The sequence below is a fragment of the Sinohyriopsis cumingii genome, chromosome 16 (assembly GCF_028554795.1).
Source record: "Sinohyriopsis cumingii isolate HCF-2022 chromosome 16, ASM2855479v2, whole genome shotgun sequence".
In the NCBI taxonomy this organism is placed as follows: Eukaryota; Metazoa; Mollusca; class Bivalvia; order Unionida; family Unionidae; genus Sinohyriopsis; species Sinohyriopsis cumingii.
The window spans coordinates 80,347,768-80,363,461 of NC_142976.1; the positions used below are offsets into that span (position 1 = coordinate 80,347,768).

At 33.9% G+C, this 15,694-nt stretch overlaps 1 protein-coding gene across 1 annotated transcript in view; it reads right to left on the minus strand.

Annotated features, from left to right (window-relative positions):
* LOC149780879 (zinc finger homeobox protein 3-like) overlaps positions 1-10,901 on the minus strand; it is a 38,951-nt gene extending 28,050 nt beyond the window's left edge. Inside the window, exons 1-2 of the mRNA XM_089936241.1 lie at positions 10,868-10,901; positions 9,626-9,796 (exon numbers count right to left, since the gene is read on the minus strand). Coding sequence (XP_089792367.1) covers positions 9,626-9,796; positions 10,868-10,901 — 205 coding nt within the window. The remainder of the gene's footprint in view (positions 1-9,625; positions 9,797-10,867) is intronic.
* Between the last annotated feature and the right edge of the window lie 4,793 nt (positions 10,902-15,694).

Genomic DNA, 15,694 nt, shown 5'->3' on the forward strand with positions numbered 1-15,694 from the left:
TAATTTATATGACCCTGTGTGTTCCTCATGCCTCTTACCAAAAGTAATACATACAGTAATGTAACTTGTACATACAAGGTTTAATTGAGGCACAATTACAACCAGAAGTGTTTCATGGCAACAAGGACGCTACAGTCAATGTAATGGCAAAGTTGTCACTAACAGGGACCATAACTCTGACAATTCAACTTGACTTGCCATATTTTGGTTCAAATTCATGAAAGATCTTCACAAGTTAATGAACAGAAATGAAACTATAATTGATGGGCCAAGTTGTAAAAGTATCTGGGGAGATAACTTCATTGAATTTTATTTTGAAAATGGTCGAAACTTAACATGGGTTATTCTAATTTAAAGCCTTCTTCCAAATTTGGCTTGAATCCATAAAGTGCTTAAAACATAATTGAGACAAAACGAAACACTGGCATAAAAGAAAAGGAAATTTAAGTCAATCAGTGACTGTAATTCATGAAATTTTTCTGACAATGGTATAAATCAAACTTAAGATAGATCTTTCTAATAATAAGCTTTATACTAAAAACTGTTTGAAATCCACAAAGTCATGCAAAGGTTAAATTCAGAGGAAATGAAATTATGCTGAAAATAATGCGGAACTTCAAAGTCAAACATTTTTATGTTAAATTACGCTGAAAAATGATGACAACTGAACATGGATCTTCTAAAATTAAATCCTCTTATCAAACTTGATTGACATACATTTCAAGTTCTTAACAGATACCAAATGGAAACAAAACTGTGACACAAATGAAGGGGAAACTTCCATGCAAATAAGGGGTTCTATTCGATGAATTTTTGTTGAAAAGTGAACTTGATCTAGATCTTCTCTGTAAGAAGACTTGCGTGAATTTTTTTTGTTGAATTCTCTAGTCCTTAAAAAATACAAAGCAGATTCAAAAGTTGTAGGACATGACATATGGTCAGATGGGATGAACGGATATAGACAATACCATATGCCCCTACACAGATATGGCAGAAACATAAAGGCAATAGGATTTTATGCAGTAAAGGATGAATGTTGCTTAAAATTTTATAGTTAATTCTTCCAAATGATTTTTCAGACAAAAACTGTTTTAGGGATGCATTAATTCTGGAACTCATCCTAACAATGAAAAATATCATAAAAGTGCATGATTACTAAATGAGAACATTGCTCTCACTCAAGTAATCTCTAAAAGATTATTAAATGCTATACTAATAACAATAACAAATTTAAAGCATGGCCATAAAGTATCTGTCTCGCATGGCCACCATGCCTTAATGACTTTCAAAAGTTCATGAACAACAAGAACAACGTTTAACAACAATAATAATGATAATGATTGTGATGATATCTTCAACTAGAAATTTAATGTAATGTCAAGATTTTCTAAACAAACTTTACGGAATTGTACAAGTTAAAAAGTAAAAAAACTGCAAAACAACACAACTGACAACTGGTGCTCATTTTAAGTGATGTTAAGTAAATTTACATACTCTTCTAATGAAATAATGATAACATTCTGCTTCAGATTCTCCAAGGAATTTCACATTATGATATACACCAGTTCAGCATGCATTTTACATTTTATAACACACACTTCTTTGCAATAACCATGACACATTATTACTGTATACCGGTAATGAGAATCTGATACCTAATTAGAGTTTTAGCTTGTAAATAAACATCATTACTTGCTCTCATGAAATAATGTGTGCATGTTCAAAACCTTTTCCTTTAGTGAATAACCCAATAAATAAAACATACATCTCCAGACCTCACCTGTAAGTTTTCATATTAAAAGATCTCTGGAGCAAAGAAATTTCAGTATCATCAATTATAATCATAGTAATATGCAACTGATAAAAACAAGCTTACACTGAAAACATGGTCCATCTATCAAAGTGATTGACTGTATCTCAGCTTTCTCAGAAAACAATTCTATTTGGGTGGTATGTACATGCTGTTAGCTCAGTCTGTTCTGCAGCCATTACCACACTCGTCTAATTACTTAAGGTGTAATCTATTTCAAATTAATTATCAACCAACCTACTTACATGAAGAACAAGAGGCTGACTGGAATATGGGAGGCAGTACATTCCATGGCCTGGAATGGAATCTGGAATAGTAGTATTACCTCCATTTCCTGCATCAGCTTCATTAAGCTAGTCAAACCTAAACAACTTGCTTTTTTGCCAGATACTTCTAGTGTTGTACATCTCTCCCTGGTAGGTGGAGTTAGGCCAAATCACCATTATCTCCAGTCATAGGCATCAATTAATAGAAGGAAGGGGTAATTATCTTTGGCTATTATGAGGAATAATTTCTTTATTTCAATTTTATTAGCTCATTTCTGTATAATTATCTTTCAAAATATGCCTACTTCCCACTGCTGAAGGACCTAGTCTCAACAGTCTTACTGATTAGAGATCTAGATTCCTCAAATTTGTGTGCCAGAGCTGAATTGGCAATGAATGCTACAAGTAATTAACTTTGTAAATTCAAGTGGAATTTTCCCTTATTACCTCATGTAGATAATTGTTTACTTCTGAATGCTAAGTGGTTTTGCTTATACATAGCTATAAAAATCTTAAATAAACCTCTTAGCAGAATGATTATAGAACAATAATTATTCTGATGAATTTTCAGTCTTGTATGTATAATGACCATTAGTGCCAAAATATTATTTTAATCAGCCAAGTGAAATTACTGATCTTACCAATACTGAATTTACATTTTCACTTACTTTTCATTTCTTTATTTTTTCATCCAGAAACTGAGGTGAAATTTGGAAGAGCAACATAGTCCCAACCTCCCTGAAATTTGATCTTTCTTATATCCATGTTCATTTAAACATTATTATATCTACAATATTCAATGGGACTGACATTCTCAGTCAAAGAATCTGAGATAAGGTCATTTCTTCTCTTTAATTGGTGAATGTTCCAACCATCTCTGACATTCTTAAACCATGGAAAGATTTTCAAATTGGTTGCTATGGCAATTTCATTCATTACCAACCAGGTATCATTAAAAGTCTTTTGCTGAAAACCTTGTGTCAAAATTAGCATCTATTCTGGAGAAGTAGCAATAACATTATTTAGAAGTTGGTTCACATGATGGTCAGTCACAATGGACATAAGGTCAGCATACCATTCATTTAGGTCCAGCATGAAGTCTTGTGGTATAAAAATGGCTCTGTTTAGTAGCAATAATACATTTTAATTTTCAAGCTGGCTGCAATAGTGGCCATAGTGGATGTAAGATTGGAATCATATTCATTTTGGATCAAACATATATCATAAGGAGTCTTTGGTAAAAAGCCAAGGTTAATATGACCATCCATCAAGCCACAAGATTTCATGATTTCTACTGTGTCATCAAGCCACAACAAGATTTTCATGATTTCTACTGTGTCAGCTATATTGAACATCAGCTTGGGACCATTTTTATTTATGACCAGAGACATTACAACAAGATTTTAATGAAAACTCCATGTTGATATGACCATCCATTTAAGAGTAGCATTAATAAGATTTTCATGAAGTTCACTATGATGGCCATATTGGACGTCAGAGGCATCATTTTCATTTAGGAACAACTTGACCATGAGATGAGTGTGTGTGTAAAGTTTCATGGCAATGAAAGAATATCCCAAAAGAAATCGAATCAGGTTATTAAATGGATGAAATCTAAGTCTTAATTATTACTACAAGGCCCATCCACCTCCTCCAGCTACTTTCTGTATATACTTCTGTATATAAGCATATTTTGGTATGTTTTATGCACTAGCTTAATTTTGAACAATGAAAACTTTATAGTAGTTTCATCTGCTAAGTGTGTACATAATATACATGGATAACTAGTCTGGGTCTGTAATTTCTATGTATATGAATGTACATGTTTAAGCATATATATATATATATATATATATATATATATATATATATATATATATATATATATACACTCACAGAAGAAATTTGCAAACATATATAAATCACCACGTGGAATAAATTGCCTTTACATCTTAGACACAGTGATCTTATTCAAGAGTGCTCTTAAAACTTTGACAACAAAAATGGACTAAAAGACTGAATGTTTATTTCTTTAATTATTGTCTTCCTTGTTTTGTTTTGTAATTTCATTAGTTCTTTGTTTTTGTAATTTTGTCTTTGTATGTGTTATCTAATATTAAAAAGCACTTGGAGCTTCCAAAGATTAGGTGCTGTACCAAGTCCATGTTATTATTATTACAAGTTAATATATGTAAACATATGTGTAAGATGGTTTGTAATTAACTGCAATCTGTACATATTTGTACATATATATTAGTGGCCTTTTTATTATTATCCTTAAAATAGTATAAGAGTTATACAAATCTTGATGGATGGAAGAGGGACAACAGACAACAGGCCACCCCATAAACTCTTTGGTCTATGATCAGTAGATTGTAATGTCCTTTTTGTAAGAAGAATGCCCACAAGTTGTGTCACATTACGTAACACTGTGACTGCTTACACAATACCATTGTTAACAGTCATCCCACTGGCTCTAGGTTACAAAGGAATTAAGTTGATTTATATATCATAAAGGTATATTACATTCTCTACTTCCATAAAAACAAGGGGACTATGAAAGTGAAAGCAATCCCCTCCCCCCCCCCCCCCCGAGAACAAATGGAAAATCTCCCTTATGCTTATTATGGATCTTTTTTACTGTATACAATTATACATACTCACATTCCTATGCATATGATTGTAGTTTCCAGGACATAACACTGGAGCAGGATAGCTCTATTCTGCCCCTATGTGACCTTTATCCTGACTCATGGACTATTTTAACTGTCTACTATGATTCCAGTTTACTAACTGAAGAAAAAACTTCCCAATTTCAATCAACATTTTTTCACAATAATCAAGATGCACATTAAATGTAACACATTTATGTAGTAAAATTAGCAGTGGTTGAATTGCTCCACGATCAGGCCATTCTGCATTCATCGGATTAGCCAAGTGTATGGTTTCTGTAATCCACCCAAAAATTAGTTTTTGTGAATGCTATTTAAACATATTCATGTTCTAAGTATTATTTGTGAAGAGTAAACTGATTTTAAATCCAAGCTGAATTGAAGACTATTTCATTATTTTTATCTGTAAAAAAGCACATGGATGAAAGCAAACTATTTTTAGACCTGTTCACATCTTTATCACTGCACATGCTTAATTCAAATGCTGTGTAATACCATGAATGTAGCCATTTCAACCCCTGTACTTTGAAAGCTATAATGTGTTTAAACATAATTTAAACTCTACACTTCATGTTTTTCAGTTTAAACTTTATTTCTATGCTCTATCTATGGGTAAGTAAACTTTCAATTTGGTTGGTTGCTGTAAGAAAGTTACAGCAGTGTTTGGCATGCACCATTTTTAGTCTGGCCTTCATTTTTTGTTCAGATTTGCAAGAAGAAGAATACATCATTAAGCGTCAGACACTCTGTACTGCCTCAAGTATGACGCAAAATTCTAAATCCAAGAGGGGCCCCGAGTGGCCGAGTAGTCTACAGCGCTCACCATTATGGATCACTGCCATCTCACCTCTGTCTGCATGAGTTTGATTCTCAGATTCAGCTAACGTGGTTATGTGAGAAAGCTTGCCAGTAGCTTCTCGTGGGTTGGTGGTTCTTTCTGGGGGTTTCCCAGGTTCTTCCTCCACCATTTATACTGGCCGCCATGAATAGCCTATCTTGTGGTGAAAAATGGTGTTAAACCCTACAACGACAACAACAACGTTAATCCAAGATGAATTTTCCTATCCCACTCTGATGCATATGACATACAGGGATGAGAACAATTTTAACTGTATGAAGTGACTTCTTATGGGAGGTAGAGTACTGAGACCAAAGTGGAGAAACGTGTTCAGTCTTCCTGAGAGAAAAGTCATCCACTGCTTCTCATTATGTATGTGTGTGTGTGTGTTCTGGATTTGTAATGTAGCTTTAAATCAGTAATATTGCTACGTTGTCTGCAGTGTGGCAGTTTATAGTGATGTCTAGCAATGGGGCATCATGCCGCAGACATATAGCATGATGTTCCACCTAGTCACATTGTCATGACACCAGGCTTACCAGTCTTAACACTGATCTCTTAATGCTGAGTGTCTAGCAAGGCAGCTGTTAATACCATATTTGTATAAGTCTTTGGTATGACTCAGCCAGGGTTCGAACATGCGACCTCCCACATCTGTGGTGGACACTACAACCACTAGGCCACTAGAGCGGTCTAAGACCAAATGAAGAAATGAGATGGAATGCAAACCATACTGGATAGGAAAGTGATTTATAGATGGTATGTAACCATTAGGAGGGATCAGACTTTATTTTAGAAAATCTCTGGGAACTAACAGAAAGTGTACATGTACATCATTATCAATGTACTAATGGGGAATTACTTACCACGGTACTAATAAATGAGGAATAACTGGTTCTGTTCACAACACCTATGATTCATATTTTTGGTACCTTCTGACAGTAATGTATTTCTGATAAATAGGTCAGACATTATCTTACAGCCAAAGTAGAAACTTACATTACAATTAAGAATGCAGACTTTTTGAGCTTTTATGATATGTTGGCATCAAAAGTACTACAGAAAATATGTTTATTATAGGGGGAATAAAGATCGCCCATTTCTTCTAGCATTTGAAAAAGTATGCTCACTTTAATCATAATTATGTGATGGCTGAAAAGGAAGAAATAACTTGACATCAGTTGGTCTTATCTAACTCTACAAGAGGAAAACAGTGATATGCATATGGAGTGTTTATTAATAAGAAATCTTTCTTCAACTACTTGAGAGTCTTTCAATGTTTTGAAATGATATACTAATGAGGGGTGCTGTCATGGGTAATGCTAATGAGGAGGCCCCTTTTGGGGACTGTGCAGTTTGCTTGGTATGATTTTAAAACAGAGGTATGAAGTTTCATACCCTAGAGTGTTCATTTCCCTTTATCAAGGGTCAAGAAAGTTAACATTATCTACACTTGATGGGAAAAAGTTGTTCAGAGGGAGATATCATTCAATCACAAATGATTCATGTGCCAAGCTGTTTACACAAGGCAAGGCTGGGAAATTAATTAGAATTAAGGATTGGCCTGCTTCAACTCTCTACAAAAAAGATAACATTTTTCTGTGTGAGGAAAATGAGCCATTAAAAAAAGTGAGCCAGGTTAGATAGCTCTGGGGAGTGAGAGATATAATGAGATTTCCACCAGACCATCATATTAAAGGATCCTTGTTTTGTTGTCAAATGAATTTAAAAATTTGACATTTTTGGGGGATTCCTGCCCCATAGCTTTGCTCCAGTCTTTGTAAGTTATAAATGATAAGAACATAAGAACAGCCTTACTAAAATTTCATGAACCAAGTTTATTTTTACCTCATTAATTAAACACTATGATCTGGACTTCTACTTCCAAAGAAATAAGTAAGTACCAGCATTTACTGTAAACTCAGCACAATAATGGTTACATGGCACAAGCAAAAAATAAAGCTTGAAAAATGTAAAAATTATTTTGACTGTTTCATATTTTTTTAAATGTCTGATACAGTTGCCTTGATTTTTTAGGCCAGTAATTTCATATGATACTTTACGCGAATTTAATAGCGCAGTATGAACTTAACCAAGAGGCACAAAATCTTCATGTTTTCCTCTTCCTCTTGCTAAAGGTATGATCAGCTTTAGATCAGAACTGTATATATAGCATTTATTCACATTTTCTGTTGTTGGATTGGCACTGAAATGTTAAAGGACCTCCCTAATTGCACATTTGCAAGCATTATCATTCCATGGTATATAAGAAAAGCCAATACTACACTTTCAGACAAAGTAGGGACACGTTTTAATAACTCAAAATTTGTATCTGATCACAATGCAATTCTGATAACTATTTTTACAACAAAGAACAGTGGTCCCTCACTAAAAACCCCCTAAAGTTGTCAAATTTTACTCATCAATCCTTGTGATCGGTTACCCAGGTCTCACAACAATGTGGTTAACAAATATCCTACTATGCTGTAGTTTACTCGATTAATCTCACTATACTGTGGTTTGTACCATTAATCTCATTATACTTTGGTTTATACCATTAATCTCACTATACTGTGGTTTGTACCATTAATCTCATTATACTTTGGTTTGTACCATTAATCTCACTATACTGTGGTTTACACCAATAATCTCACTATACTGTGGTTTGATCCGTTAATTTCACTATATTGTAGTTTACACCATTAATCTCACTATATTGTGGTTTATACCATTAATCTCACTATACTGTGGTTTATACCATTAATCTCACTATATTGTAGTTTACACCATTAATCTCACTATATTGTGGTTTATACCATTAATCTCACTATACTGTAGTTTACACCATTAATCTCACTATATTGTGATTTGTAAAATTAATCTCACTATATTGTGGTTTATACCATTAATCTCACTATATTGTAGTTACACCATCTCATTATATCATGATTTGTAAAAAATAATCTCACTATATTGTGGTTTGTAAAACTAATCTTACTATATTGTGGTTTATACCATTAATCTCACTATATTGTAGTTTACACCATTAATCTCACTATACTGTAGTTTACACCATTAATCTCACTATATTGTAGTTTGTAAAATTAATCTCACTATACTGTGGTTTATACCATTAATCTCACTATACTGTGGTTTATACCATTAATCTCACTATAATGTTGTTTATACCATTAATCTCACTATATTGTGGTTTACACCATTAATCTCACTATATTGTGGTTTACACCATTAATCTCACTATATTGTGGTTTACACCATTAATCTCACTATACTGTGGTTTACACCATTAATCTCACTATATTGTGGTTTACACCATCAATCTCACTATATTGTGGTTTACACCATTAATCTCACTATATTGTGGTTTACACCATTAATCTCACTATATTGTGGTTTACACCATTAATCTCACTATCCTGTGGTTTACACCATTAATCTCACTATATTGTGGTTTACACCATTAAATAACTCCATTTTGGTGTCTGTTTGCTATGACATATACTTGGAACATAGCTCAGTCTTTAAGGTAGCCTAACTTTTAATACAATCATTTTTTAATTTAATGAACAACCTTACAAAGTGGAAGCAAACACTGTACTCTTAAGAGCATAGATGGTGGTATTAACAAATCTTTAAGGCTGAGGAAAAATAGAAACACATTCATCATCATGGATCGATACACACTGTCATAGCATGTGGTGATTTCTGGGAAGTAAGCAATGGTGTTTAGAAAAGCAAAACAAATGTGTAATCACAAAGCTATCTATGCTGCACAATATCGTGCAGGTGCAATGCAACATCTCTTCATGTGGTACTTATGTACACAGCAGCACATACATGAAGGTAATTTTGTGCTGTGGCATCTGGAGTTAAGTGTCTTGCTTAGGCCATGTACCCTGGTACCAGACATGGACTGGTTCTATGGCAGGATTTAACCCATACCCTTTCATGTGCAAGCCAAGCACACTTACCAACCAATATGGCTCCTGCCCCATATCTCTAGGAGTTAATTACATACCAGTGTTTCCTGGATTCTCTGAGGTCTGATCTGTAGTATTCTTGATGGTGTTGTTATTATTGTTGACAATGGCCCCAGATTGCTGAGATATGGTCCTTGCTTCTTCTCCTTTTGCACCTTTAGCATCCTGGTCTACCTGTGCCACATTTGAATCATCTTCGCAATCCCCATCTGAAATGAAGAAGGAAATGTACCAGACTTTTTATTTCAAGAACTTGTATCCAAGACAGCTTTAATCAATGTTATAAATATAAAACATATTTTCTTCAGATGATCTGTACATAAAACTGATATATTTGATAAAAAGCACACAACTTGTTTTCTTTTTCTAAAATCTCCAAGAAGTAAATTGGTTCCTGTGATCAAAACATAGAGGAATAAACCAAAGGAAACAAATGAGTCACAAATATTTCTGTCTTTAAAAAAAAAATCCAAAAAGCACTGCTTGTTCTGTTACAAAATTATTTTTGCTTGATGTTTCAGTTATGAATTTTGAAATAATGCTTCAGTGAACAATAGAATTCATTATAATTTTTTTCACCAACCGTGGTTTTTGAGAAAAAAAAATCTCTCACAGGCATACAAGCTTATCTGATTTCCAAAAGCTCTTAATACGACTATTTCTATGGGAAATGTCAGATCAGCATTTCCTCATTGTGGGCAAATTTGACTAAAACATCACCGTGTAGTCCAAAGTGTGGGTAATATTGAGTTAAAAAACCAAAAACCATTGAGTCAGTACTGGGATCAATTAAAACTTTGCGGGTCTGATGAACATATGAGGGTAAAGGGAAATTTAAAGATGCATCACAGCTTGAACTAAAACTATTAGCATTTTATCTTCATCCATTTAATATATTTGTCAAAAAATTACTTGTTATTCTTCAAAAAATTATGATAATTTTGTATGCTTCTTTTATCACTTTATATAAAGGAAAAATGAAAAACATCTGAAGCTTTATGCATGCTATTCTAAAAAAAGCATAAATCTGATTTTTCATACAACTCATAAATTGTTTACTTTTCTTTTTACACTTGAAAGACACTGAACTTTTATATCATAAAAGGTTTTTCATCTACTTAATGTATAATTATTTACTGTATAATTATGTGATTTTAGCAACTATGTTAAAACCTCCCATTCCAACCACCTCCAAAAAAAGACCACTCCCTTAAAAACACCCATGAAAAAGTTCAAACATGCCCTATGAAGTTTGACCACCTCTGATTAGTCCCTTTTACCAGGCAAAACAGGAAACATCCTCTTATCAGTCATAATAGATGTTTTAATGAATTTTCATGAATTCTAATAGATGTCTCATCAAGACATATAGTTCATTAAACATTCCTACCCCCCCCCCATTAAATGGAAGGGGAATGTTGGAAAGATAAGAGTAAGATTGATGGTAACTGAGAATGAGCTGGAGAAAGCATAATCATATAAAAAGCTTCCCAGATCATAACCATCAATATATTTTTTTCATAATACATTACTGGTCAGATAATACACTTCCCACTTGATAATAAAAACCAGTAGTATATACATCTCCACTGCACCCTCCCTTGTCTTTCTAAGCTTTCAGTCAACTCTGCACCAGCCTAATGAAGTCATGGCCCCCTATAACCCAACGGCAAAAAAACAATATTCCTCTACTAGGAAGACTATTAGTTCCTGCCTGTCATTGTTTACAGTTCATGGGCTGCTAACAAAATGTAGTTAAGAGAGGTCCTCCCCTTACACAGCATCCAAGTGGTGATAAACAGGCTTCTGGAATCATAGGGAGGTGCTCCCATGGTTGATAGTAATGCATTTGCCACTGATTACAGCTGATTAAAAGTAAGTGTTAAAAGGTTCTCAAGTCAGGACAAGTTTAGTAGAGATAGTACAAAAAAATTTTACGGGGGGGGGGGGGGTATAGTATGCTTATATTCTGAAACCTTGAATTTGGAGTATTTTCTTCTTTTAAAAAAACAACAGATTATTGTAAATTTCATTATTTAAAACTGGGTTGTGTTCATGTCAGTCTTTCAATGTACTGGTTAAGCAAAAATGCTTTATAACTGGCATAGCACATGTTAATTTATATGAAAAAGATTAATGTAAATCACTTGCTCCTATTATTTTGTATATAACAATGTGTCAAAGGGACTGAGGTTCTACTGGCTAATAAGATCAGATCACTTCTTCTTATGTGCTAAATGTTTAAAGCTTTTTAAATATTCTTCAGAGACAACAAAAATTTATAAGATGGCTGCCATGGTGACCATACTGTAAATCAGCTCAGCACTATTTCAATTTAGGACCAAAGAAATCTGGTGAAAACTCTTATCGATATGACATAATGATACTGTTCAGGAGGAGTAGCAATAAGATTTTCAAGATGGCTGCCATTGTGATCTTAACTGATGCTATATTGGCACCATTTTCATTTCAGAGCAACAAGACATTGGAAGAAGTCTTGCAGTGGCAACCTCATGCTGATAAAACCTTATATCCAGGATGAGTAGCACAAAAGTTTTCAAGCTGGCCACATTGGTGGTCATAATGCATGTCTGAATGGCACCAGATCATTCAGACACCATAAGAAGTCTTTTGGTGAAAAGCCAATGTTGCTATGACCTTCTGATCAGAAGCACCATAGTATCACTGTTATGGTTTTTAAGACGGCTAACATGGTGGCCTTGATGCATGTCAGACTTGCACTGTTTTCATTAAGGACAAACTAGACATCATAAGAAGTCTTTTAATGTAAACCCCATGATGATATGATGATATATTCTGGAGGAGTTGCAAAAAGACTTTCAATCTGGCTGCAGTAGTGGCCATATTTGTTGTCCCAGTGGCAACATTTTCATTTAGGACTACACTTTTGAATTAATGTTTGTGTGTAAATATGCAAGTCAAGGCAGCCTTACAAGCAGGTTAGGAGTAGCAATGACAATCTGTTTGCGAGAAATAGCAATAACAAAATTTTCATGCTGGCTGCAGTGGTGGCGATATTGGATGTCTACTTTTTGCTCAATCATATGTCATATGCAGTGAAATCAGTTTCTAAAAATAGCATGTAACTTGATTAATGACTGGCAGAGATATTATGTCTGTTACTGTTCATATTGAAAATATTGTACCAGGCATTAAATATTCATCTGATTATAAATGATCATTCCAATACTCAGTTACAGTGACTGTTACAATGTGGAGGCTTGTACAAGACGGGAAACCGTAGCATATTGTTTAAAAGGTGGGCCGGGAATACATATAAACAACTGTCGGGCATATAGCCACTTTAAGGTGCCAGAGTCTCAGGCACATAGTCATTCTGAGGTACCAGATCATCTGTATATATCGTCATTTTGAGATGCCCAGCTGTTAAGTAAATAATGTTCCAAAATTATGATATACATGACAAAAGTTATTTATTACAGAAATGCTAGCATGAATTTCTAGGGATGTTCTACAACGATATATGCAACAAACTGAATTTTCATAATACATCTCATACAATGCCCATTTTGTTTTTGGGTTTGGTGGGTTCAAATTAATTATAGGCTAAATATTCCATTAACTGATCTTTCCTTGTTCCAGTCGGTTAAGCAGTCAATACAAGTATGTAGAGAAACATCATGGAATGTGTTATTAACATTTAGCCAGTAATCATTTTGTTTATTATTAATCCCAGTTCCACAGAAATAAAAATGATTATGTAAAAAGAAAATCTTGCTGTTATTGGTTTATATTGCTAGCAAATTTAAGATTGTTGGACAATATACCAGTATGCAAGTTTCAGTGAAAGCATTCAACAAATGCTCAAGGTTCATTTTTTTTTAATTTTAAAGGAAGGTGAGAAAAGTGTCTAACCATTAAGTGCACCGATATTTGAAAACATGTATGAAGAACCTGATACATTGATAACGTTGAATAATGTGTCATCACTTAGCAATGCATTCTTTGGGTGATTTAAAGCTGCACGTGGTAATATTATTGTTATTATTACGATCATTATTATTGAGAATTATACAAGTTACTACACTGTGTTATTATACATGTTGATGTTGTTTTTGCTACTTTTTAAAAATCTTATTATTATTATTTTCATCACTAACGACCAAGTCCAAGGCTGTGGGAAACAAAGATATAGCTGATGTAGGCAGCGATAAATGGTATCAGATAAAGTTAATAGAATCTACACATCGCTGAATGCTTCATCTAAAATACAGAGAACAGAAATCAGCTGCAGAGAATGACATCTTGAACTACTTTTAACACAAGGATGATTTCAGTACAAGTATCATAGCACCATTATCATCTAGGACCAACTAGACATTGGGATGAACGTGTCTAAACACAAGGATGATTTCAGTACAAGTATCATAGCACCATTATCATCTAGGATCAACTAGACCTTGAGACAAATGTGTCTAAAAATTCATGGAAATCTTCCAAATAGTTTAGGATGCAGACTAAAAACCAATTTATGCTAAAAGACTGACCAACAGAGTTAACATATGCTTCAATTTTTATCAGATCATGACAAACTGTGACTCAGCTTATATAAAGGAAATATCAACAGTGTCACCATGACTCCATTAGTTGTCAGGTGGCAGCATGTCCTATGCAACATCCCCATGCCTACTGAAGACTTATAAAGGCAAACTACTTTAAGGGAAAGGGAGAAAATTGCAAAGTAACATGCTTAATATATCTAAAACAAAACAAAATTTTTCAAATTAAATTAGGCAGAAATCAACCTCTTTGAAGCTTATAGTTTTAAGCAAAGAATGCCAGATTAACATTGTGTCTGTGCATATCTAGCAGAAACGAATGCTGAAATCTGGTCTGAAGATCATAAAATTCAGAGACTGAGCTCGATATATATAGTTCTCTATCAGCCAATCAAAAGTATTGTTTCTAAAGAAAAGTGATTTTTGATACACTAACACAAAATCTCAAGTTCAACAGCTTCATCATCTGCAGGCCTGCTGTTCAAATTGTCAATCAAACCAATTGTTCTGTGGAAAGCTAACCTGCTTGATAAACCAGCTGGTTTATGATATAAACCCTTACACTAAAACCTAAATGTAAAATATATAGTAAAATCCATCTTGAAGAATACTGCTATGGAACAACTTGTCGTGAGAGACCATATTCTCAATGCACATACTTACTGATTACATCATATTATGAACAGTCATGGCAGACTATTAGTCTTGAGAGACCATATTTTTTTGGCAGAATAGATAATCTTTCATAAAAAATTCAAAGGTACATGTATAACCTCACTGTACTATGATGTTACTCCACTGATATAACCCACACCACTGTATGATGGTATACCCCACTATCGTAGGATGTATAAATTTGTAACCCCAATGTACAATAATGCAACCCAACTGTACACAATATAAACCCAATGATGATACAACCCCACTATTTTATAATGTAAACTCACTGATATAACCCACACCACTGTATGATGATAAACCCCACTATCGTAGGATATATAAAATTGTAACCCCACTGTATAATAATGCAACCCAACTGTACATGATATAAACCAAATGATGATACAACCCCACTATTTTATAATGTAACCTCACTGATATAACCCACTCCACTGTATGATACTAAACCACCACTACTGTATGATGCAAGTAACTGTAGTCCCACTGTACAATGATGCAACCCCCTTGATAACCCACTCTATTGTATGATGATGTAACACCACTACTTTATGATGTAAGTAATTGTAACTCCACTGTACAAAGATGTAACCCCATTGTCCTCTGATGTAACCCAACTGTAGAAGATATAACCTTATGAGCATACAACCAAACTGTTCTATGATGTAACCCAATTAGATATGGTATAAAAACAATGTACAGTACATAACCTTTAAAACTAGACCAACCATGATGCAACAACCAAAAAGTGACACAGGTCCAAGTTATCTATCCTCTACAGTAAGATAAATTAAATCTGGCTGGACTCAAAACAATTAACATCTTTCAGATAAAATTCAACAAACTGCATCAAAAGAGAAAGACATCACCCTAAGAAAATGAGGTGTC